At 41.1% G+C, this 27,550-nt stretch overlaps 1 protein-coding gene across 3 annotated transcripts; it reads right to left on the reverse strand.

Annotated features, from left to right (window-relative positions):
* Nucleotides 1–80: 80 nt before the first annotated feature.
* grm6b (glutamate receptor, metabotropic 6b) lies at nt 81–27,257 on the reverse strand. 3 transcript variants are annotated; one of them, XM_010906124.3, is made up of 12 exons: nt 26,890–27,257; nt 25,113–25,546; nt 15,484–15,700; nt 15,198–15,333; nt 14,901–15,055; nt 9,996–10,136; nt 9,682–9,882; nt 6,084–6,223; nt 5,210–5,833; nt 3,978–4,289; nt 1,463–1,703; nt 81–1,367 (listed from the first exon to the last, which is right to left on the reverse strand). In XM_010906124.3, exons 1-11 carry the CDS (start codon nt 26,921–26,923, stop codon nt 1,464–1,466), a joined length of 2,634 nt encoding a protein of 877 aa, XP_010904426.1. In that variant the 5' UTR covers nt 26,924–27,257; the 3' UTR covers nt 81–1,367; nt 1,463. The 3 variants fall into 3 exon arrangements, with proteins under 3 accessions (XP_010904426.1, XP_034143475.1, XP_034143476.1); XM_034287584.1 differs by having other exon boundaries at nt 25,113–25,723; XM_034287585.1 differs by having other exon boundaries at nt 81–1,364; nt 25,113–27,257.
* Nucleotides 27,258–27,550: the final 293 nt, after the last annotated feature.

Genomic DNA, 27,550 nt, shown 5'->3' on the forward strand with positions numbered 1-27,550 from the left:
AATGGTGTGATTATTCATATCTGTCTTTGTATTTAACGCATTTTGAAAGATTATAAACAATTTAATTCTGAAAACTTGAGGATAGTGATTTGTCATTTTTATTTTTAGCAGGCTTGTCCAAAGTGGCTTACAGAAAGTGGTGAGTGCATGCATTTTTTTCATACTTTGTCACCCCCCCCTCCCTTCGGAGTTGAGCCCATAACCCTGGCCTTGCAAGCACCATGCTCTAACAACACCTGGACAGTAAAAATAAGTACTACATATATTAAAAATGTTGCAACTGAACTGTTGGCACTTTTCAGTGTGGAAAAAACCCAAACTCTACCTGTCAGCACATAGTCAGTGGTAGATGTCTGTGATCCACTGATTTGGCCAATCAGGATTTTGTGGACCATACTGGTGTCACAGTATTTGTTTTCAAATAGGTGTATTAAGAATATAATAACACAAACCAGTTCTTTTTTGGCACATTATTGAAGAACAAAGGTGATAACTGATGCTGAAACTCCAGGCATTGTATATTCAGTTAAATATAGTATTTACCCTAACTGTCCTCAAAATCCCAAACACGAGCACACCTGTAAGACGATCCTGAACAATCTAAAGACATGTCGCCTAGGGTCTGTGTGGTTGCAATACTATCAACTTAATGCAGAACACAATATAATGTCCAGAACCATTGCTTGGTTAAAGAGTAGCAACTTACAAGCCATTACTGCTAGATCAATGAACACTAAACTGAAGCAAAGTATTGTTATAACATTAAAGTGGTACCATACAATAGATTTGATCTGGCAGTTTTAATGTCAGTAATCAGATGTTTTTTCTTTACTAGTATGTTTTTTGAATAACCTTATTACAGGATATATTGGTGCCTAAAAAAGTTTCAGTAGCTCCTTACAATGTGAATAATTAGTAAAAAATAAGTCAGTTTTAACACCCATACAAATAATACTGTGGAAACATTCATATAATGTAGACAAAAACACAACCCATGCAGTGCTGGTAAATGAAGAAAACAGCAAAGCTTAATTGTTCTTAAAGGTCCGACCTTTGATGTAATTCAGTTGCCAAACGGTTCATTCAATTAACTGTCCTGAGGAGAGAAACCAAAGAGGGCAAATTCATTGCCATGGTCTCTGAGGTATTCCGCAGGGTCCATTTATAGTCAAGTCAGTGTTTATTTCAGACCACAGGAAATGTGGCATCCCTGTCTTCCATTCCAGCCACGTGATGTGACCGTGTAGCCATCTTCACCATCCATCAAAAGCTGGCCCCCTTTTTTCGCATGTGGAGTGCTTTGCAAAGCGAGACCACTCTAAGCTGTCGTCTGTTAGTTGTCACGTGTCATACCCACCTCTTCCCTGCTGGGTTCGATTGAATAGAGGCGCCATTACTAATTGTTGCGGTGAATATGTGTTTGTGAATCAGACCGGCGAGGTGTTAGAGGACGTCTTCTTACCTCACTGTGATCGGTCAGGCACTATGGCACTACCTTTGGACTCTCCGTTCTGCTTGTCCTCTTTATGGGACAGTTGTGTGGTCACTGTGGTAGCCACGGCCCGGAAGCTGCGCTTGCGTTTCTGCACGTTCTGCTCCGGATGGAAGATGATGACATAGACTTTAGGGATGTACAGCATTCCCAGGGACACTGTGGCGCTCAGGCTCATGGACACCGTCAGGGTGGTGGTCTGGATGAACAACTGGAGCAGAAGGGAAAGCAGGGCAGAAGGTAACAGTAAAAGCTTGAACTAAATGTAGACATTCTGCATTGTTTTCAAATGCTTATTTTGTTTTAGAAGAACTTCAAAGACAGACGTTGCAAATACAGATGTAAATGATTTGGTATAGATTTGAAAATAGTACATTATTTAAAGGTCTTATTTCAATCACAGGCAATATTGTACACTGTTGTGTCATGCCTCAAAAAGGACAAGATGCTATGTCACTTAAAAAATAAATAGAATGAGGTTACATAAAAAAAAATAATAATCTTGTTATACATTGTGCAGCTCTCTTTTCTGAAGATACAGACGCCTCAGATGCTGAACCCCCCTCCCCCCCACAGCTGTTGAGGATGCTGGGACATGTAGGTACTCAGCAACTCTGCTTGGTGTCAGGTTTATGTGACTGGTTATTTGAGAATTGTGAGAGGATCAGTAGTTGTTAGAAGATACGGGGTGATTATACTAAAATGTTTTTGTTGCGTGTGATAACATTAATCCAGCCCCACCCCCCATAAATTTACCAAAACTTGGAAAGAGATTATAACCTTAAAGTCACTTTGAGTATTTGGTTCTAAATGTTTGGTGAATAGATATTTCAGAATATTAAAATATATATTTTATATATTTTTATACTAATATTCCGATACCAGTAATTGTTTTAGGCAATGTATTTCAAAATAAAATACACAGCATTTAAGAAAAAAAATAGATATACTCAAATTTGAACCCCTTATTTGAACCCAATAAACAATTAAAATATTCTTCCATAAAATTGTCCATGGCAATACCTCTATTAAGCCTAAATATTTAAAGCTATAATAGGAAACTATAGGATGTGAAATCTAATGGGTACATGGTATATAAAAAAAAAAATTTCATCTAAAATGTTCAGGAGATGAGTGTTTTTAGCCTGGGATGAATGATTTAAAACCCCTATATAAGCACTGAGGAGTAGTGCTCTATTTGTGGGCCTTAAGCATGTCTGTCCACCTTGTTGTTCCTCTGTTGTCCGTCTGGCAAAAATAATAACGAGAACAGACTCTGGGTCTGAGTCCGATACAGTGACATGTCAAAAGTGGTGACCGTTACGACAAAATTAACTAATACATTAAAAACATGAAAGGTACATGTCCAGGGGGGATATGTCATCGGTCTACTTATTTCTACTTATTTCTATTTTCTCTGTCCTCATCTTGGTCGTGGTTTTTATTTGGTCTCAATGACCTAGGCATCACTGATAGTGGCAACGCATGAATGATCAGGGAGCACAGTTCATCCTAGCAGTTCATATTAAAGACATTAGTGACCTCGGGGTAATACAGTATATATGGTTCAGGCACTAAGTGGCATAGAAAAATCTGATGACAAGGGAACAGCTTTAATGAAAGCCAAAGGCAATCCAAACCAGAGAGGGATATTTTCTTTGTCATGTGCATTAGCAAGCAAGTCACCCATGCACGCAAAAACAACACTCATTTAGGGAGGTCAGTGGAGGCTTCCTACCCCCTACGTTCGCCGTACTCTACCTTGCACTTAGAGGAGCCTGATGATCAGCCAGCGATCATGGACACTTCTGTGAGTACCTCTCAATATCTAATGCATAAATGCCACTGCATTCCAAATACCACTCCCTTAATTTAGCTGAGCTGTTACAATACTGTCTGGTCTAAAAAAGCAACTAATGTGATCTGACAACAAAATGTTATTGATGCTATATTTAGATGTTCTAAGCTGTTGGTCAGAGTGTAACGGAATAGCATATATATTTTTTGCGTGTGTTTCTTTCACTCTGAGACCTATTTGGTCCCTGAGCTCATCTGACCTCTTTTACCGACTTCCCCTCTTTGATTCATTTCATTTCCATTTACAGAGGTGAAAAGACTTTAAAAGCACCTGGGGGTTAGATCATTTCAGGCTGACTGACTCTTAATAACACACTCTACTAGTCTGAATATACTTCCTTCTATTAAGTCCTGACCATTGTTCCACAGCTTTATAAAAAAATAAGCCACTAGCTAAATTGGCCTCTGATGCGCAATGAAGAAGATGCTGACCATACTGTGAGTGCCTTATGAGAAAAATCCTAAATGACAGGTTACTAGCATTTGATAACACATTAAATAGACAAGATAATACCTATTCTAGAAAAACAGTTCTTGTTCGCTCTTTCAAAATACATAAAAATGAACTTTCTGTGCCATAGGGTGAATACATGCAATTGTGGCCAGTACATGACAGTTCATTTGCAACCTTCTCAGTGGACTGCGCTGTGCCGAAGAAGATGGGCACAAATGCCAACCAGATGATGCAGGTGGTATACATGGTGAAGCCAATGGGCTTGGCCTCGTTAAAGGTCTCCGGCACTCCTCGGCTCTTGATGGCGTACACCGTGCAGGTCACCATGAGCACGATACTGTAGCTCAGGCAGAGCACCAGCGCAAGGTCGGACATGTCACACTTCAGGACCCCGCGTGCAAACTCCGGGTTGGGAGGGCGCTGTTCGTCGTAGTCTATGATGGTGTGCGGCGGCACCACGCCGAACCAGATTATAATCCCAAGCAGCTGTGGAGATGCAGAGAATTAGCGAAAGACTGATCTGGTCCGGCGGTTTAAACGGATGCTATACAATTATAAAGACCATTATCTGTGTCCCAGTATATTCAAAGTTTTCTGTGTTTTGTATCAAATTGTACTACAACTAACACAGGAAGAGTGTGCAAACAAATTATCAGTGGTATTTCAGGATAGTTTCTAGATGATAGTATATGGGTGGAGTTTTAGCTTTATTTAAACATCTCAAAGCAATGACAGTTTAATAGACCAAAAACCAAGAGAATACCTATCCTCTCTGCCAATAACAGTTATAGTAGTTGTCAGTTTCTCCCATCCCAAATCAGACCACTCCGTCCAAATGGTTTAATAACTGTGATGAATCTTCATAGTCAGGCCGTGGGAATTATTAAGTGCAAGGCCTGCTGGAAGAAATAGGGGCTACCCTCTGCTCCCACGACTTTTGAGAGGCAGGGCTTCCCAGCTTCCTAATTTCCAGCACCTGGTCCCAAGCCAACTTGCAGGCTGGGGTGGAATGACCGAAAAAAAAACACAATCTCTCCGGTTATTGGGGCAAGAGTTCTTTCTAGAGTGATTTGGTTACGTTCAGTCTATCAGATTACAGTGTAGCTGAACAGTGCATCCTGGACTGCAAACTGTGGAGACTATTCCCAAGATGGTACAGTGCATCAATGCAGAAACACCGCAGTCCTCTCTCCCTGTTTACAGACTCTCTGTGTGGCAACAAAGCAACAATGAAATTCTGTCCCCTACTCGTCAAATCCTCCAACCCAAAAATAAATTTTCACAGGCCAAATTTGGCCAATCACAATAAAGTACCTAATCATTACCCACAAACGATTTGGTACATCAAACACCGCTACACTACTGTCTGGTTAAATGCAGCAGGTGGAATCCAGATACCCGCTCACCTGTACACCAACCAGTATGAAGGTGATGATCAGCTGAGAGGCTGGGCTGATGAACGGAGGTGGTGTGACAGCTTTCTTGCCCTGCTCAAAGATCCGATAGATGCGGTTGGTCTTGGTGAGCATGGCCGAGTAGGTGATACACATACCCAGGCCCAGCAGAATCCTGCGCAGCCCGCACACCGGGGCGCTGGGCTCTGCGATCATGAGGAATGTGATGAGGTAGATGAGGAAGATGCCCGTGAGGAGAACATAGCTGAGCTCCCTGCCAGAGGCCCGGACGATGGGGGTGTCGTTGAAGCGGATGAAAGTGACGATGCAGCCAGAGGTGACCAGGATGCCCAGCACCGCCAGGAACACGGGGATGATGGCCCAGGGGGAGCTCCACTCCAGCTTTATGATGGGGGTCGGACGGCAGCCTGTCCGGTTGGGGAAGGGGCGCATGTCGAAAGGACACATGTTACAGTTGAGCTCGTCCAGCTGGTACTGATACCCGTCACACAGTTCACAGTGCCAGCAGCAGGGCACGCCCTTTACCATCTTCTTCCTCTCGCCGAGCTCACAGGGGAAGCTGCACACAGAGTCAGGGACCACACTGTCCCCCCCCGACCACTGCATCTCCTCCGCCTGCCACAGGGACAGAGAGACGGTGCTGAAGAACAATGCCAAACTCCTTAATCAGATCATGCCATTGCTGGGAAAATGAGAGAGCAGATGACTAAAATAGTAAATTATTCAGCTAAATGATAGTAAATCAATAACTGAAATTAGTTTGGTTCGAAGTTAATTACCTTGGAAACAAATAGTAAATTCCTTAGTGCAATAGCAACTAAGGAATGTGAACAACAGAATAGCTCATTTCAAGACAAATGTTTACATTGAGTCGCAAATGGTTTGTCCACTGCCCGATACATCGGTAGCCAGGGTTTGTGGTGTTGGAGAGCTGGTACTGGAAAATGTCATAGCGACCAGGAGCATCTCCGTTCTCGTTAAACATGACACCAGTCCCTGCACTGCCTGTTGGGTAAAGGAACAAGGGTTTAAAACAGGTCTGTCTGCACTTGAGCAGTATATTGCAGAAGGTCAGTAATGTTCCCCAGTGCAATGATTTCACTTTTGAACAAAAACAAATGAAGCAGAGGAGATGAACCTAAGACTCATGCAAGACTCATTATAAACAGCACACAGTTGAGCACTGGATTCTTCTTGGTTACCGCTGAGGGTTTCTTTTCAAACGTACAACTTGTCTTTCTGTACTCTGGTCTGTTTCTATAACACAATAACACTGTTCCCTGCAGGCAATCATTCAATCAGAGAGGGTTTCAATACAAGCGAAGGTCATCCACCAATAGGGAAAAGGAAATAGCTGTGGTTTTCATAGAATGTTCATCGGACTCCCAGTAGTGACAGAGAAAATGATTTTGTTGAAAGATAGAGCTGAAAAGAGGAGTGTGTCTTGTATGTATGAAGAAAGCGAGGCAGCCCTGGGGAAGAGTGCATTGGAAATGTGCTGTGCACTATGCCTTAGTACATTAGCAAAGATCCCAAGGCTAACACAGAGAGCTATCTTCTGACCTCCCTCCCTCCCGATCTGCTCTCTCACCTCCATGGCTGTCTGGCTAAAACTGGCAATTCTAGAAAATATACAGGTCTTTATTCTAGGAAGATTGCTAAGGTGTACCTCACCATTGGTGCCAAGACGGAGAACAATATCTACCCATTTCTGAAATGTAAGAAAAAGTTACCTTTCGTCCCGATATTGTGATTTACACTAATTTAACATATGGAATCCTTTTGAGCTGAAAATACATAGTTTACCAACTTGACATGGAGTCTGAGGAAGAGGAAGACATCAATCAAAAACAGTAAAATTAAGCCTGATAGGTTTACAGACCATCTCCTGGCTGCACAAGAGACCAAACATCCAAAAGGTTATAAATGGCCCTCCACCAAATTGGTATTCAATTAGTCAGCATAGTGCCCTTCATAATTACAGTAAGCATGTTTTTCATCTTTTGGTTAAATAGTCCAAAAGGCATTATGTTACACTACCGTACTCCCAAAAAACGACTATGAGATTAAAGTATGAAGGCATGGCTGAAGTCTGCAACCCACTCACCCCACCAGAATCTAGGTAATTTCTCTGGAGAACGCTTCGAGCCCTGTACTGCAGCCATCTTCTGTTTTTCTTTGACTTTTTTTGCCATAAAGCACATCATCAGTAATCAAAATTATTACTTTCCACTTTTTGGCCCTGAAAAGTACAACATTTGGAGGCTTTTTCTTGCACTTTCAAAGAAAGTTTGTTTTTGTACACTTCAGAAAAGACTTATGTTGCTTTTGTCATCAACAATGAAGCCTCAGTTTCAGTGACATTCACACATGCCCAAAACCAACCATTGCCCCCATCCTATTTTAGACACATGATATGCTGTGGGTCTTGGGAAGTTGTCGTCTTAACATCAATCTGGTACATTTTAATCTCATCCGTCCACAATATCTTTTATCCACAATATATTGTACCCACAATAGGCTGTTTTAGGTACTTTTTAGCACACTGTAAACTGGCCATCCTGTTATTAAGGCTAACTAATGTTTAGCACATGCTGGTCTACTTCTCCAGATGTTAGCAATCTATCAGACAGTGTTTTTTTTTTCCTTTCTTTATTATGTTGAACAATCTCATCCAATGCAGAGGCCTTCTTTGGCCTACTAGGCTGTTTGCTACTACTTTTCCCACCAGTACTTTGCTTTGTAAAGATTCAAATTGTTGTTTTTGGTTCGTTTTTTGGTAAATTTTTTATTAAAATGTTTTGATTCCCTTATAAATGGCTTTCCTGACTTTTATTGACAGCTCTTTGATCCTTATGTTGACAGACACCAATGTCAAGCTACAAAAGGCAAATGCAAAGCCTAGAATCACCACTTAACCTTAATAACTCTTTTATACCTGCCTCAATCTTGTCATGGAATACACCTGTCACCCCACTTCGCCCAATCATTTTGTTGCCCTGAAATAGGGGGACTGTGTATAAACAGTTTTAATTTAATATTGTAAACTATTTAAAATATTAAATACGTATCCAAACACCAAATAGAAATGCTAGTTATAGGTCTTAAGAAACATAAAAGAGTTCCTGTTGGATCTGAGACGGGATCTCAGTGGTGGTATACTCATATCCAAGAAAACTGTGTAGAACCTTGATCCTGACCTACAGGGCTGGACAAAATAACAGAAACACCACATTAAATTTTTTTTTTTACTTTGAAATAACCTAATCACAATGACAAACCCAGCTGCAGAGGTCACATTGGGTTGATTGCCAATTAGCAGTACATACTGTATATTCTGATGAACACTTTTTTTACATATTTTTTACTGCAGAATCTGAAAGTTTTTGTCCCAGAATTATGAAGAAAGGTTTATAATAAAACATTTTGTTACTTCAAGCTAATACATAATCTTCAAATATAGCTTTTACAGCTGATAGATTTTGAGTAGAATAAGGGTTTAAAAATAAAATATCAATAGAGAATTCACCACCCCTAGAGTCAGACTGTCTACCCCAGAGGTGTCAAACCGGTTCCACGGAGGGCCGTGTGTCTGCAGGTTTTTGCTCTCTCCTTGTACTTGATTGGTTAATTAGGTCACTGATTGGTTAGTTTCTACCCTCACCTGGTTGTGTAGGTATGAACTAGGAACCAATTTATAGGAAAAACCAAAAACCTGCAGACACTCGGCTCTTTGTGGAACCGGTTCGACACCTGTGGTCTACCCGCTCCCTTTCTCTGTCGCTCGATGTTTCCATCCTATTAACCACCAGTCCTGGCAACCCTCCATACCTGGCAACCCTGCACACCTGGCTCCCATCATCACAGACACCTGGATCTCATCGCTGCCTAATTAGCGTCCATTTATATGTCTGTCAGTTTGGTCATTTGCAGGCCGTATTATATCTTTGTTTGTTGTTATACGCGTGTAGTGCTGAATTTTCCCAGCCCAACACTAAGCCTTTTGCATGTTTTGTTATTATAAAACCACCGTTACTGCACCTGTTTCCCACATCCGACTTTACTCCTACCAGCGTTACACTGGCTCCTTTTAGCTTTCCTCCCAGGCTCCTGTTTTTAGGGTTAGGGTTTTTTCCTATCCACTGTGTGTCAACATCCTATTCCTAGTTCTTTGAGGTTTTAGGTTGTGCATCTCTATTTACAGTTTGTAACAACTGCAGATGTAAAATAACTTGATTGATTGAAAGGACATGGGCATTTCCCATGGCTTCTGTTTATAACCCATGATGGTGTGTTCTACTTATTTTCTAAGACATTTTAATTATCAAGAGTTTTTACTTCTAGGCAGAAAAGATGAGGAAAAGTCAAGACAGTATAACAATGTCCCAACCAGGTCTAAACTGTGTCAACTGACTGTTTACAACCATTTCTAACAACCCCTGGTATCTACATTACCAACTCACCATTAAAGCTGACTGAGCGAATGTACTGGAGCAGCTTCCTCCCTTCCACCGGGTCCATCTTCTCACAGAGGCCCATGGATCCGGGACAGAGGTCCCTGTGCATGCTGTGTAAGGCATGAGCCATGGCATACACCGCGTCGATGACAAACTGGACCTTCCCTTCCTGCTCGTACTGAGAGTCTTGAGCGATTCTCTCTTCACCTGAAGCAGGGAGTACAGGCGGCATGCGGTGGTTAAACATCTGTAGCCTGCTAGTAAACCTGAGCATTTGACCCACAAACAATTGGAATCTCACAGACAACCTCTTCTCCTACCTGTACATTTTCTCCTCCCAGGTTCGTACTTGATACCTGGTCGAGTTAGTTTGCATTTGAAGTCGTCCTCCCAGTATTCAGCAAACCAGATGTTCCGTCTATTGTTTTCCAATGATCTCGAGGTGAAGTAGCCGTCAAACCCTGGACAGGAAAATCACGGAACAAATCAAGGACAATCCCTATCGCCATTCATACACATAAAACGTTCACAATATAACACTTTCAATATATAGTGTTCAATCATCCACTAAAGATTAATTTTTATTTCTTATTTTCCTTTTTATTTGGCACTATAAAGAAATGTGGTTACACTATTTTCATAGTCCCAATTTCCAACAGTTGATGTTCTATAGATACTATCGACAAACTTTAATCAAACTGTTGGTTGATAAACAACTACTTGATAAGGTTAAGGTTAGGTTTAGAATAAGGTTTAGGGTAAAGATTAAGGTTAGGGAAGGAATAAAGGTTAAGGTTAGGATATAGATAATTAAAATGTTCCAGATAATCAGTAGACCATCTGTGAGCATCTACAGGCACACTTTTGTGACTCTCAAAATAAGGTGATACCAGAAATGTTTCCAGTGTCAGTAAATCAATTTAAATTGAGAAGTCTGTGACAAAGAGATGGCCTGCTTTTTTAACACCCCATTCTACCAAACAGCTTCTGCATGCTATGGATATATCACATCTTGACTATTGCTTGTTATATGTTCAGTTGTTGTAACAAGGGACCCATACAGTTTACCCAGAACAAAGGCATCTGGCTCAAAGTGTACACACAAGGCTAATATCAATATCCTATTAATCTCTCCTGGCTCAAAGTGGAGGAGAGATTCACTACATCCTTATTGGTTTCTATGCGAGGCATTGGTTAGTTCAAAGAGCCAGTCAGCTAACATACAGGTCAGACACAGTTTATGACACACTAATGGATCTCCTCACAGTTCCTTACCGAAGAACAGAGTACCATTCAGTTATCGTCACCAAATGAAACCACCCGAGGTAACTCAAGATATTGTCGCAGTAAAATTAGATTTAGCATACATACCGTATACAACAGCACGTTACAGTACACAGATTGTGAAGATACACTATTTCTAGTGAAGTGAATAACACTGATAATCTTGTTATCATGGCACCTGTCAGTGGGTGGGAGATATTAGGCAGCAAGTGAACATTCTGTCCTCAAAAGTTGATGTGTTAGAAGCAGGAAAAATGGGCAAGTGTAAGGATCTGAGCGACTTTGACAAGGGTCATATTGTAATGGCTAGACGACTGGGTCAGAGCATCTCCAAAACTGCAGCCCTTGTGGGGTGTTCCCGGTCTGCAATGGTCGGTACCTATCAAAAGTGATCCAAGGAAGGAAAAGCGGTGAACCGGCGACAGGCTCATTGATGCACGTGGGGAGTGATGGCTGGCCCGTGTGGTCCAATCCAACAGACGAGCTACTGTAGCTCAAATTGCTAAAAAGGTTCATGCTGGTACTGATGGAAAGATGTCAGAACACACAGTGCATCACAGTTTGTTGTGTATGGGGCTGTATAGCCGCAGACCAGTCTGGGTGCCCTACTGACCCCTGTCCACTGCCGAAAGCGCCTACATTGGCCACATGAGCATCAGAACTGGACCTCGGAGCAATGGAAGAAGGGGGCCTGGTCTGATGAATAATGTTTCCTTTTACATCACGTGAATGGCTGGGTGCGTGTGCATCGCAATCCTGGAGAACACATGGCACCAAGATGCACTATGGGAAAGAGGCAAGCCGGCGGAGGCAGTGTGATGATTTGGGCAATGTTCTGCTGGGAAAGCTTGGGTCCTGCCATTCATGTTGATGTAACTGTGACATGTACCACCTACGTACCTAAACATTGTTGCAGACCATGCGCACCCTTTCATGGCAACAGTATTCTAGATTAGATAAAACTATATTGTCATTGAACAGTACAAGTACAGTACAATGAAATGCAGCAAGCATCTAACCAGAAATGCAAAGAGAGGGCAGAAAATTTACAATTATTTAGTATATGTACATTACAAGTAGAATGTATACAGTAGATGTGCAATGAAATGCAGTACAAATAGCAATACCAAATGTGGAATTAAGGCAAATAGAGGAGGGCGGAATGTTTACAAGTATAAAGTATAGTGTATGTTACAAGTGGGATAACAGTTGTTTGAGTACAAATCGCAATTTCTAAATGTCATTCTAGATGTACATAAGAGGTAAATGAAAGAGTACTGTGGTAGGGTAGCATGAGCAACCATGAGGCAAAGATGGCAGCATGAAGACCCTCGAGGTAGACGTGTTTAACAACTGTAAAATGCAAGTACAATGGCAATACTTAATGTGCAAAGAGGCCAATTGAATGTGCAAGGTGCAACCAAAATGCAGGGATAGCAGCGGTGAGGTTCCTGAGGTAGACAACTTCCATTATCAGGCTTTGAAAGGCAGTGTCAAAGTAGTACAAGGGAGTACTTCAACCAGGTCCATGAGAGGTGGTGGGGGCATGGTAAGTGATTGTTCACAGAGTTCACAGAGATCTCAGGGTAACAGTGTACAGCAGGGTTACAGTGGATGGGAATAAACTGTTCCTGATGACATTGACTTCTTTCAGCAGGATAATGCGCCCTGCCACAAAGCAAAAATGGTTCAGGAATGGTTTGAGGAACACAATAACGAGTTCAAGGTGTTGACTTGGCCTCCAAATTCCCCAGATCCTAATACAATCGAGCATCTGTGGGATGTGCTGGACAAACAAGTCTGATCTATGGGCCCTCCCTCGCAACTTACAGGACTTATAGGATCTGCTGCTAACGTCTTGGTGCCAGATACCACAGCACACCTTCAGAGGTCTAGTGGAGTCCATGCCTCGACGGGTCAGGGCTGTTTTGGCGGTGAAAGTGGGACCTACACCATATTAGGCAGGTGGTCATAATGTTATGGCTGATGGGTGTACAGTTGTGCTCATAATTTTGCATACCCTGGCAGAAATGTTGGCATTGACTTTTTAAATATAAAAAAATAGATATATATTTAAGGATAGTGATCACATGAAGCCATTTATTATCACATAGTTGTTTGGCTTAAATCATAATGATAACAGAAATCACCCAAATGGCCCTGATCATAAGTTTACATACCCTTGAATGTTTGGCCTTGTTATAGACACACAAGGTGACAAACACAGGTGAAAATGGCAATTAAAGGTGAATTTCCCACACCTGTGGCTATTTAAATTAGTTTCTGTGTAGAAATAGTCAATGAGTTTGTTAGCTATCATGTGGATGCACTGAGCAGGCTAGATACGGAGCCATGGGGAGCAGAAAAGAACTGTCAAAAGACCAACGTAACAAGGTAATGGAACTTTATAAAGATGGAAAAGAATATAAAAAGATATCCAAAGCCTTGCAAATGCCAGTCAGTACTGTTCAATCACTTATTAAGAAGTGGAAAATTCAGGGATCTCTTGATACCAAGCCAAGGTCAGGTAGATCAAGAAAGATTTCAGCCTAAACTACAAGAAGAATTGTTCGGGATACAAAGAAAAATCCACAGGTAACCTCAGGAGAAATACAGGCTGCTCTGGAAAAAGACGGTGTGGTTGTTTCAAGGAGCACAAAACGACCTCTTCCTATAGTGAACCGAATACCATCCCCACTATGAAGCATGGTGGTGGCTCACTGATGTTATCAGAAAATACTGGCAGAAAATATGCATTCTTCTGCACAAAAGCTGCGCATGGGACGCTCTTGGACTTTCCAGCACGACAATGACCCTAAGCACAAGACCAAGTTGAACCTGCAGTGGATACAGCAGAAAAAGGTGAAGGTTCTGGAGTGGCAATCACACTCTCCTGACCTTAATATCATCAAGCCACACTGGGGAGATTTCAAACGTGCAGTTCATGCAAAACGACCAAAGACTTTTCATGACCTGGAGGCATTTTGCCAAGACAAATGGGCAGCTGTACCACCTGCAAGAATTTAGGGCCTCATAGACAAATATTACAAAAGACTGCATGCTGTCATTGATGCTAAAGGGGGCAATACACAGTAATAAGAACTAAGGGTACGCAGACTTTTGAACACGGGTCAGTTAATTATTTTCTTTGTTGACATGTTTTGTTTTATGATTGTGCCTACAGTTGAATGTGAATCCCATAAGAAATAAAAGTGATTTGCCTGCTCACTCATGTTTTTTTTTTACAAATGGTACATATATTACCAATTCTCCAAACTTTTGAGCACAACTATATTCTCGAAACTTTTTCATACATACATCAGCCATAACATTATGGAAATGTGATTAATCAGACCAGGCCACCTTCTTCCATTGCTTCGTGGTCCAGTTCTGATGCTCACATGCCCATTGTAGGCTCTTTCGGCAGTGGACAGGGGTCAGACCCTGACTGGTCTGCGGCTACGCAGCCCCATACACAACAAACTGCGATGCACTGTGTGTTCTGACACCTTTCTATCAGTACCAGCATTAACTTTTTCAGCAATTTGAGCTACAGTAGCTCATCTGTTGGATCGGACCACACCGGGACAGCCTTCACTCCCCACGTGCATCAATGAGCCTTGGCCATCCATGACCCTGTCGCCAGTTCACCGCAATTCCTTCCTTAGACCACTTTTGATAGGTACTGACCACTGAAGACTGGGAACACCCCACAAGGGCTGCTCTGACCCAGTAATCTAGCCATCACAATAAGACCCTTGTCAAAGTCGTTCAGATCCTTATGCTTGTCCATTTTTACGGCTTCTAACACATCAATTTTGAGGACAGAATGTTCACTTGCTACCTAATATATCCCACCCACTGACAGGTGCCATGATAACGAGATTATCAGTGTTATTCATTTCATTTATGGCTGTTTGGTGTATGTCTGTTTACCTTACCATCGATAGAAGCCCTCTTCGGAAGGATGGTGACTGCCCCTTCTGCTACTTCCTCCTGGTGCAAAATGGGTGAGATCTTTGCCCCCCAGCTGTCAGAGCCCACAAACAGGAAGTGACCTGTCAGGTTGGCCCTCTTTGCAGCCTCCAAGACACGTCTGTGTGGACACAATGCATTAACACAATGGTTATTTTTAGATCCATCTGAGTTTGGTACTGTGATGCTTAGAGAACAAATTAGCATGTTCGTTATCTGACAACATTCCCTGGGAAATAAAAGGAAAGTAGATTACTGTTCACCTGATGTCGTCCTCATTTGCAAAGATGATGACCCCACGAGCGTTAGAGGTCTCCATCAGTCTATTGATGATCTTATCAAATCCTCCCGGTTTTGGCTCTCGAGGGATTTTGATGGATTGGGCAATACACAGACCTCCTGAATGAAGGGAGGGAGCAGGAAACACACCAGATCCAAACCATCACTAACACCTCCTCTGGACGTCAAATGACCTCAGCCAGTACAACATGGTGGCAATGGTAAGGCTTTGTCAGACAGTGTACATCGCCCACTGATTTCAGTACAAACCTGCCTCTCGAGATATCTGGAGGAAGGCATCAACGCCACTCTCCCCGTAGTTTCCCTCTGAAGCCAGTGTAGAAACGTAGTTCCAGCCCATCGCCTTGACGATGTCCACCATGGCCTGGGCCTGGTAGGAGTCAGGAGGGACCACGCGGGAGAAGAACTCATAGCGACTCTTGTCACTCAGTTCTGGAGCCGTAGACGCGTAACTAATCTGGGGGATCTGAGAGATACACGTGTTACAGTACATGACACTAATGGCAGCATGTTCAGATTTTTTATAAGAAGAGACTTGAGACAATCCCTAGATTCAACAGGCTTATTAGACGGACAGTTACTGAACCATGTAGGATATTCTCTGCAGCACCAGACGCAGTTCATCCATTATGAAACCAATCTTCCTCTGACTAAATTCAAGACACAACATATAAAACCAACGAAATAATACCGGACAATGACGCTTTGTCAGGCATTTTCTATCAAAATGACCCTGCAATGGAGGGTAGTGAAGAGTTTTAACTACTGACCACAAAGCCAACCTCATGGGGAGATGCAGATGGCACAATTTACTACTTTAAATTCATTTGTTTGATAAAAAAAAAATTATGAGAAGATTAATTTACTGCTGTGCTTCTTCATTCATGACACATTTTATGCGAGTGGGCTTGGCTCTGACCCGACTAATGCTTCTCCGTGGCTTAATGAGAGGTTCTTTAGAGGGACTAAGAGAGAAAGGTAGACACAAGGGGTCTGTGAAGGGAGAAGGAGAGAAGAGGGAGAGAACCATTTCACAGATTATCTGGAAGGATTATATGGTTTTAGTCAAATTACGTTAAGCACAGAGGGAGAGAGACAGATCAAGAGACAACGTTACCATTTCTCAGCTCTAAGCCATACAATATATTTAATTCTCATGGCCACATACAGCTTAAATTCACTGATTTACTAACCCTTTCCCTCTACTGGGCACATTGATGTATTTATATGAAATGTATACCACACAGTGTATGGCTTCTACCGCATCGCTTAATGTTCTACTAAGGAGAGTGAAATTCAATACACCAGACAATGATATGAGTTTTGTTGTTCTGGTTCTGTGCTCCAGAACATTGGATGTGAAATTGAACAATGACAATGAGGTTGAAGTACAGACTGTCAGGTGTAATTTGAGGGTATTTAAATCCATAAACCGTGAACAGTGTAGGAATTGCAGCTTTTTAAATAGCCCTCCCATAAAAATAATGTATAAAATTAAGATAATCTTAAAGTCCTCATAATTATTACTTGGTTGCAAACCTTCAGCATGTGTTGACTGCCTGAACTCTGTAACCCATAGACATCACCACAAATTAGGTATCTTTTCTGGTGATGCACTTGCGTCAATCTTCAGTTCTTGTTTGTTTCGGGGGATTTTGGCTTTCAGTCTTGTCTTAAGCAAGTGAACGGCATGCTGAATTAGATTCAGTTTGGGTGACTAACTTTATCTGTCATAAAAATCCCCCTTTGTGGCCCTGAAAAATCTTCTGTTGGTTTACAATATGTTGGGTGTCAATGTACTGCCGCACTGGGAAGTGCCATCCAATGGGGTTTGAGGCATTTGGTTGTTTCTGGGAAGCACATTTGACATTGCTGAACTAAACCTGTGCATCCCTGCTCTTACTTTGGATGTCTGGTTGCTTTATTCTGACCTGCATGGACATTTCTAAGGTCTCTGTGTGGTCAGACACAGCAACTGACACCAAAATGAAAGGGCATTGCCTGGAATTAAGACTAGAATTGACAGTTTTAATGAGGCAAACATACACACCTGCCAAATAAGACACAGGTGTGAGACCAACTGTCTCGATACTTTTGGTACCCTTCAGTGGCGAGAGACTGTTTCTAAATGAATTATCCAGTATGGATGAAAATACCCTCAAACTTAAGCTGACTTTGTATTTCACCCCAACATCATCATCAGTTCGAATCAGTGCTGGTGTAATGAGCCAAAAGAACAACTGTGTCACTGCCTGTGTATGCACTCTATATTCCCACACGAAATGGTTATTTGGCCATGTACAGCATGATTGTAACACTCTTATCACCAATCAGGAACAAGCTAGAATAATGTAACTCAGTGTATTTGATCCATTTGTAGACCCTGTGATAGACACTTGATATTTTGAAGTAAGACTTTTTTACCACATTTCTGTTGGCATGGCTTCACCTGCGTTGTAGTTAGATTCATTACTCAATATTTGATCAGAGTTAGCAATGCTGACATTTTAACATGCAACTCAAATTTAAGCCAGCCAATGGCTGCAATAGTCAGGGTGAGTTGGAGAAAGCCCTCACTGTACAGGGCTAGGAATGCTAATGATGGGCCCCACACAAACATTCACACACACATATATACAGCAGACAAAGGTAATGTATTTGTATCAGATTCAGAATGTAGTAATTATGGAAAGTAATTTACAAAAAGAAATCAACAATCCACAGACTCCTAGACATTGTTATTGTGTGTTGAGCCCAATTACATTTCCAGGGATCTCTGACCTGACCTTTCTCTAACAGGAGCATTTAATTTTGGACCCTATTTATCTAGATTTAATCCAGCACCCTTTTATTTCATTGTTAGCATAAAGCATTCATAATTGACTTAGTGTAGCCAACATTGTGATTTCAAGGGAATTAAAGCCACATTCCTCTTCTTTGTGAATCTTCAAAGCATACCGTTTTCGTATGTACACAAGTATTCTCCATTCATTGAATCCTGCTGTATAATTAAACCTGCCCTGTCCTATTTCCAGCTGATTTCCAGAGCTCCTAGAATTCATTCCAAATGAGTTTTTTTGCCAAAATTCTATAAAATAACACAATGAACATGTAGCTCTTACTTAATATTTCATTATTATATCATTTGATTGGACTCACAGATCATTAAATGAAAAATGTTTTAACATATATCTGTTACGCCCTGATGTGTTTCACCTGGTGTCTTGTCCCCGCCCCCTCGCCAGGTGTTCCCGGTTCCCCATCAGCCCTGTATACTTAGCCCCTGTTCTCTGTTCTGGCAGTTGCCAGATCGTCTTGTACAGTCGTTTCCAGCGTTCTGTGTGTCATATAACCCCCTCTGCCTGTCGTTCTCTTCACCGGTTGCGACCCTTGGCAGTTTTACCGGATTACGAGCCTGCCAGCCTTCCCATGTACCTTCAACCATCTGACCGCCCGACAACGAACACTGCCTGTCCCCCACTACGAGACCGCCTTGTCCCTATTGGTACAATAAACGCTTTGACTCGCCCTCCTCTGTCTCTGTGTCTGCTTTTGGGTCCCCTCTCGCTCGCCGTTGTGTCAATATCTTGTTTATTTGATTCTATGCATATCAACTCTGAAGAAATCACACACCAGACTCTGACTAACTGTTCATACTCAAGTGCAGCACATACAGTACAAGCCAACCATTTAGTTCAATCTGCCACACACTGGTTAGGAAGTTGCTGATATCCTAGAACCTGTGGCCTGATGCTCTATTTTCAGCCTGGGTCCTGAGCTGCTGAGAGGGGCTTAATGGAGGACGGGATCTATAATTCTGTAGTTAACATCTGCCCAATATGCAAGCTGACTCCTTCACTCTCAACTAAAAGCCATCCATGAAGTACACTCTAACAAGTTGAAGGAGTGCAAGGGATGGTACGTTAAACATCCTGAACCTGACAGTGGCAAATAATTTGACCCATTTGAAACGTTTCATTTTCAACTGCAACATCTCTAGATTACTAACAGTTCGTGTCACTAAGTCACTGAAAACATGATATAATGTGGGATTAAGGCAGTGTCAGTGTCACATTACAGCCATAAGCAGTGTAATCAACTGAGGTCAATCAAATACATTCACTAAATAGCCCAGCATACTTAATGCTTAAACATTGATAATGGATTAATAATTCTACTGTGCATTTTGAAAGGTGTTAATATTCATTTTATTGTATCAAAACTGAAGTACTGTATATCCCACTGGGCATCTTTAGTTGATACTGTGATCAGTTCATTGCAAGTTTTATTAAACCACTCGAAAAGACAGCCTATCTGATGTTACATGACTAAAGGTTAAGCTAATATCTAGTTAATACAGGTGGAAATTACCAAAATCTAAAACAATAGATTTGTAAATGATGTTAAAGTTATTTTATAACCAAGTCATGGTTTTGACATTTCACAACTAGCTGAAGTTTTCATCTTATCTGCAAATTATCATTGTTTGGAATGTATTGATCTAAATGAACAGCTCCTTTCACCAATGTGATTCAGTTCCCAAAATTCACCAAAAACAACAGTTCAAATTATTATTTATTTTTTTGCGAATGACCCATCACTACTTACTAGTACATTTGCTAAACCAGCAACTCAGTCTTAACTACTTCATATAAAATGAAATGGTTTGGGCAAGCTATTCCAGCACTTACAAAGATAAATAAATTCCACCAATGTATTGTTTATAAGTTAGTAGCTGCTACAGTAGCTTATATTTTCTTCTACATTCTTCTAAATTTTTCTGATCCGGCTCTCTGTTGTTGCTACAACAATAATGTAATGCTGGTAGCCTCCTGTGTCAGTTCCTGCTGTAAACAAATTGAATTCTAACAACAATCGCTCCAGATATAGGGTTGGCCTGTCTTAAATGTTATTTTAAATAAAATTAACCAAGCTGTTTATGATGGACAATGTAGAGTTAGCTAGCTAGGTAGGCAAGCTAGCAGCTAGTTTTGTCCATAATATCATTAGCTCCAAATAGCTAGGAGGGATTGCTTTTTTACTAAATAGGCTTGCAAATCCTGCTAGAAGCGAGATATGTTTCACATGTAGCAGTTCACGTGAGAACAGTGTTTCTAAGTTTACATTGTTGTATATGTCTGACACAAACACATTCCACCGTCTTGTTAACAAAATAATTAATAAACCAACTCATGTAGCCAATTTAGAACTGATACTGAGTCTGACTTAAAAAGGTTAAAATTTGACTGATCAGGACTTTGGAGCATCTACACATGAAATATTGAGACTTTCCAAATAGAAAGCAATTGAAATATTCAGAGTAACAGTTAACTTAGAAAGTGGCCAATTTGGGACACATTTTGTCACATCACCCTACTGAAATTGCCAAGCTCTTTGAAAATCACAATTTAAACAAAAAAAATGATCATACCTTGTCTGACCTCACCCTGCCTCACCCCCAATTCCAATCCAAATCAAAAGCTCTGCTCCAATGTTCCTTCTAAGCTGCACACACCCAGCATGTGGAAAGAATTCCACTGACATTATCCTACTAGCAAGTAAATGTGGAGTTGGGAGTTTTACTTACTCGAACCTGTTTTGGAGGCAGACCTGCCCTACAGGCAGAAAGTAATGTGATTGAATCAATGGAGAGGGTGTGGCTTACATTACAACAAAAGTTGCATAATATGGTTAGGGTTAGACAAGAATTAAGATTACAGTTACAGTAAGGGTTAGGGTTAAAGTGTAGGGTAGGGACAATCAGTAAACTTGGTCAAATGTAAACTTACAGCATTCAGCCTGTTTAGAATACAAACTCTGCCCTCTCCATTAAGTCAACCAATCATATTAATTTCTGCCATCAGATATGACCAAGACATGTTTGAGTGAAACTACAACGTGCAGTAAATCCACATTACAGCTCTGGTCAGAGTGCTGCCAAAGACCACACAGTTTAGTTGATATTCTTTGCTAGTTGGTGTTTTTTTATTTAACTGGAGTTATTAGCCTATTTATAGGGTAAGTTTTGTTCAGCAACGTGTTTATACTGCCCATAAAAATGTAAAACCGAAATATAAAACAAGATTTTTAAAGTCTGTGGGCCTGCTTTGAAGACTGTCTGCTGAATGATTAAAATATAAAATATAGGCCAATGTGTGCTGTATCAGAGAAATGAAAAGCAATTCCAATGTGAAAGCATAGACAAAGTAACTACCAAATGTTATAAGACATCTGATATACTACTTGTAATCAGATACTAAATGAGAAAAGTTGTTTTCCTTCCCAAATGTTTTAAGTATCTTAAAATGTTGCTTCTCTGTGTATTAATGGTGTGGGCATATCCAAACAAAAGTATGGTGTAGGTGCCGGACTGTACCAGTAAAAATATTATTTGTCACTCTTTGGCCTTCTACTTGATTGATTAAGGGCACACAAGGCAGACTGGGACATTTTTTCAATGGGTCAGCCACTACAATCCACAGAAGACTTCACCAGCCGAACTACAGAGGCTGAACTGCAAGGTGCAAGCCACTAATTACCCTAACTAACAAGATGCCCAGGTTACAAAGAAAGTACCTTAAAGAGCCTGCAGAATTATTTTTAAAAAGTATTGTGAATAAAAGAAACAAAGAGGAAAATGAACCAGAGTAAGGAAAGAAAATATAATTCTAAATGTACCACCTCATCTGTTAAACATGGTGGAGATGGACTGGGCATGTACAGTTGCCAGTGAAACTGCCGCAGAAGGCTTCATTGTGGATGCGACTGCTGACTGCAACAGCAGAATGAAGCTCTGCTGAATTAATTATGAAGTGTACAGAAACCTCTTGTCCTGTAATATAGAATGTAATTGGAAATACATTGACCCCAAACATAATGCCATAGAAACTAAGGAGGTTTTTAGGGCCAAAATAAATCTGCAGTACAGGCCTTTTGGAGCACCACCAGAGAAGATCCTCGCATCTGGTGGGGTCAATGGGACTGTCTGGTGGGTCAGTGAGACTGTCTGGTGGGGTCAAAGGGACTCTCTGGTGGGTCAATGGGACTGTCTGGTGGGGTCAATGGGACTGTCTGGTGGGATCAATGGGACTGTCTGGTGGGATCAAGGGGACAGTCTGTTGGGGTCAATTGGATTGTCTGGTGGGGTCAATGGGACTGACTGGTGGGGTCAATGGGACTGACTGGTGGGGTCAATGGGACTGACTGGTGGGGTCAATGGGACTCTCTGGTGGGTTAATTGGATTGTCCGGTGGGGTCAATGGGACTGCCTGGTGGGCTCAATTGTCTGTCTGGTGGGGTCAATGGGACTGTCTGGTGGGGTCAAAGGGACAGTCTGGTGGGGTCAAGGGGACAGTCTGGTGGGGTCGCCTGGCAGATCCCACTATCTTATATGCTCAACACACACTGAATATAATTATGTCACCTTTTGTCAAATTTTTCACAATTGCCAACACAATAAAATTGGTTGTATGAACAATATGAACAAAGCTATTTTTGCTAAATTCCAGAAGGAAGACCATTTAACCCAACTCATAAGATCTAACCTGTTTTTATACTTCTCTGTTCCACTTACACTTTTTTGCAAGACTCTACACACAACTCTCTTTGTCACCATGTTGTCATGTAAAAAAACACTGCCATAAAATAACAAAACTCATATCAACGAAATTCTAACACTTTTAACAAACAGTTACAAGCATAATTATTCAACAAGCAGGCAGAATGTGGGCATGAATAAAGGTGCTTGTGGCAGTGTTCTTGTACACAGTATGACAGAGAAGGAAGCAGAGCTGAGAGTACAGCCAAATCTTAGCCATTTTACTGTTGAATTAATTGCACAGACTTTCAAAAAATATACAATAGATAACTTTATACTTTAATCTGACTACGGTGCTGACCACCCTGTAGTCTTTATTTTAAATCGGTATGCTTTAACACAGCAGGAAGATCTGACTACGGTGCTGACCACCCTGTTGTCTATATTCTGAATAGGTATGCTTTAACACAGCAGGAAGATCTGACTACGGTGCTGACCACCCTGTTGTCTATATTCTGAATAGGTATGCTTTAGTACAGCAGGAAGATCTGACTATGGTGCTGACCACCCTGTTGTCTATATTCTGAATCGGTATGCTTTAGTACAGCAGGAAGATCTTTAACTGAGGTCCGAGACAGGATTCTGAGGCAAACGTTTATTTTTTGGACTTCTACCCTACACCTGTGAAAAAACAAGCTTTTTTGTACACTTCAGCATATTATCTAGACAAAATTTACAGTTTACTACATCATGCATAGTGCAGAATTCAAGGAGGAAATTCTGAAACACAATGTTTCTTGATTCATTAATATATATATATATATATATATATATATAATAGTGTTTTTAATTGCACTTTGCATTGTGCAATGGGTATTCAATGGTGTCATTGGTTTTGTTTGGCTTTTTAAGGCAAATGTTTATTCATTATACAGATTGAATAGTTTTGTGTGAAACGTTTAATTTTGTGTGAGACATTACTTTTTTACGAATTTGGTATTCATTTTTAGAATTGTGCTCAGTTTTGAGGAAATGTTGTCCACATTCAGGAAATGTGTTAGCAGCTGTTTTCTACAGATAGCAGCAACATTTCACCAAGTACAAATTCTCAGTATGTGTAATAATAAAAGTGATTCCTGGTGGTGGTAGACAGTGACAAATATCAAAGCTAAGCAGGGCTTGGTCACAACCCTGGGGCTGGAGTTCACCCACATTAGTGTCTGTAAAACCTAATTCTTTCATGAAGAACATCTCTCACCTAAGACCTTCACTCACCTTTTCAGATGCAAAAAAGCATACTTGCATAAACTGTGTACAGAATTGATTATGGTAATACAGTACTTCAGGGCTTGTCTGCAAACTCAATAAATTACAGCGAAATCAAAACAGTGTTGCAAGAATCCTGAACCAAATAAGTTTACATCACCCCCATTCTGGCTGACCTTCGTTGGCTTTCTGTCTATCAAAGAATTTACTTCAGACCTGCCTCACTGTGTTATCTACTGTCCCCCATAAACCTCCACGCACACGGCGGTCAAACCATGCATCATGAACCAAGGACCCCTCAATTGACAACACATTAAGAACTCGCTTCCTCACAAATTTCAGACTGTTACGGTTCTAAGAAACACCTTTCTTAGAAACCCAACTAGACTTTAATTCCAAAATGGTTATAGGTATTACTGTTTCTTTAGTTTGGTTGTCATACATTAAAATAATTTAGCAGTTGACATTTTTCACTTGTATTTAAGTTGAAGGTTTAACTTGAATTCCATTGTTTGAAATGCAAATATAACTAAGTTCAAGCAGTATTCATTATATTATGCCAGCTGAACAAAAATAGCCAGCTAATGAACTAGGCCTGCATAATCTTAATATTTTTATGATTTATGATTTGGTGTCAAATTAAACGTTGAGGGGGGAAAAGTTCCCAGTTGATAAATCTGGAAAACCCATTCATGCCTCAAAACACTCTTTCAGAGGAGAATAGGCTTCCTTTCCTAAAGACATCAATCCCTACACCAATGGTATTCAAATCTGTCCATCAAAGCCAGTTTCACTCCATTTGTCCATTGCAACCCCCTAAGCAGGAACTTATCATATCATTAATTGCACCCACCTGTTGTCCCGGGTCTAAATGTGTTCCTGATTAGAGGGTTACAATGAAAAGTGGAACTGGTCTCGAGGGCCAGATTTGTATACCCCTCCCCCACACCTTACTGCCTGTTACACAGAAACAGCATCAGCATAAAAATAAAATAATATGTCAGGGATGACGTTGATGCAGAATGGGAATACAGTTCAGTGGGGACTGACAACACGGCACTGGAAGGAGTCTCACCGCAAACAGTCTCAGCACGTTGGCCACCATGATGGACACGGAGCTGCCCGACGCTCCGATAACTCCCACCGTCCTCTCCGGTTTGGGAATAATGGGTGGCTCACCGTTGGAGCAGCGCACATCCGAGTTATCCTTCTGGATGAGTGCCTGGACAAAGGTGAGCGACTGCTCCAGGGCGTAGGTGTCTCTGGAGCAGGTGTCCAGGATACGTGCCCCCAGGGTGATGTTAGGAAGCAGGTCGGGGTCACTGTTGATCTGGTCCAGGGCGTACAGCATGGCCTCCATACGGTGGATCCCCTTCTCCCTCTTGATCTCCCCACAGGGCACGCCGGCTGGCCCACGGGCATGCACTGGGAACAGGCCACCTAGTGTGATGTCCCCCTCGATTTTGATGGAGTGCGGTTGGGTGCCCTGCTGAGCCCACGACTGCGGACCTAGACCCAGAAGCAGCATCCACAGTAACCGGGGCAACATTGTCACATGACACCCAAGCGGCGGACGAAACCAACAGCAGAGCCGGGACGCGTGGCACCGTGATGTCATGGTTCTGGCCACAAAACGTTCCTGTGTCCAGCGTTAAAGCACCGTTCGTCTCCCTCTACCTTTGATGCCTGTGAACAGTTTGGATGTTGGTCTTCGGTTGATCAGTTATAGGTTTTATTACGTCACTAAGTGAGTAAAGTGTTTGTCATAGAAATGTATCTGTATGTATCACTACCACAGCAGCAGTATACTGTACAACCACTGGCGTATACTGTACAACCAGACATTATGTGTTTAGGACAAAGTACATGCCACCTTATTTCTTAATTACAATCTCAAAATGGGCATCCAAATTTTTTTTAAAAAGTGTTAATCTGTTTCAAAAAATATCTAATGCTCCTAGACTTGAACACGGTTCTCATTCAAACCCTGCAGCAAAGTCAGTCTTCAATTAGTAAAGTGTATCTGCACAGGAAAAAAATGTCGGACAAGTAAAACACAGCCAAGAGAGCAGCAAAGAGCATAGTGATAACATCTCATAAATCATACATGGAACTGTGTTTTATGGATTTGCTTTTCATGTCCTGTAATAAAAGATAACGCAAACATACGAGTAAGAATTACAGCAAATTATGGGGCATGTTCTTGACAGAAATATAAATTTAGCAAGGGACGTAGTCGTATCTTGATAAATGTTATCCCGACATGCTAAGAATATAAATGCTAAATATATACTGAAATATTAATAGCCCACAGTCTGACTGCCCATCCAGCTAACAATTTCTTCACAATTTGCGTTTCAGGCTGAGATGCGGTTAAGTTATAACAGTATTGAAAATGTGTATTAAATGTGTAGGTACTTTTTCTCAGACATATCCGACTAAAGATATTGATTGATATTTATGCAGATATTATGTTTCACCAATCAAGTTTTACTGCAAGCTTTCATGTATTTTTTCAAAATAGAATTTAATCTTTGTTCAATGAAACCTTCCAACCTCACAACAAATTAAATAATTTGATCTATATATATTCTGCAAATATAGAAACAGTGATGTTGTACACTGGCCAGAAGTTTACAATATTTCCACAGTACATTTTCATATAAAAATTTACAAGAATGTGCCTCACGGAGAGATGTTGAAAACCAAGAAAAGTGTGCAAGGTGAAAATTTTTATGACACGTGGTAAATGTGTCAAATGCTCCATAGATACAGCACATTTGAAGAGGTCTATGGGTATGTATAATAGGTATCATTATTTATATATTCAAATATAAGAAGTGACTGCTTACCTGAGCATTTCATTTGAACAAGTCTTGATTTCATCCATCACTCCTTCACTATTTTCATATTCAGTTTGGAGTCTCCGTTGTTTAAGCATAGAGGACATTTCTTAACATCTCAGATATTATATGTATAAAAAAGTAACATTATTCTGTCATAGAAAATTTAGTTTAATTGACAGAAATTCTATGAAAAACGTTAGCTTTCGAGGCTTTACTGTATAGCTTCATGTCTGAATCACGGAAAAGTAGAAAAAGCACAACATTACGCCACTGAGATTCTACAAATCACTGACAAATCCCTTAAAAGCTCTCTCCCTCCTGCTCTCTGTATCTCTGTCACTCCCCCTCTCTATCAGTTGACCCCCTCCCGCTCTCTCTCCCGCTCTCTCTGCCGCTCTCTCTCCCGCTCTCTCTCCCGCTCTCTCTTCTCTCCCTCTCTTCTCTCCCTCTCTTAGTGCACTAATGGGCACAGTTTGGGATTATCATGCAAGCATCTGTAAAGAAAGCTCTAGGTAGACTAACATATATCGTGTTTTTACTGCTGTGCTATATGTTGTTCCCTCCTCGTTCATAATGGGACTCTGTCCTTCTGTCACTTTGCAGAGGACATTAGAGTGGCAGTGACTTGATTCATGCATTTTGCTACACACCTGGAAATTCACACAAA

The sequence above is a fragment of the Esox lucius genome, chromosome 17, assembly GCF_011004845.1.
Source record: "Esox lucius isolate fEsoLuc1 chromosome 17, fEsoLuc1.pri, whole genome shotgun sequence".
Taxonomy (NCBI): Eukaryota; Metazoa; Chordata; class Actinopteri; order Esociformes; family Esocidae; genus Esox; species Esox lucius.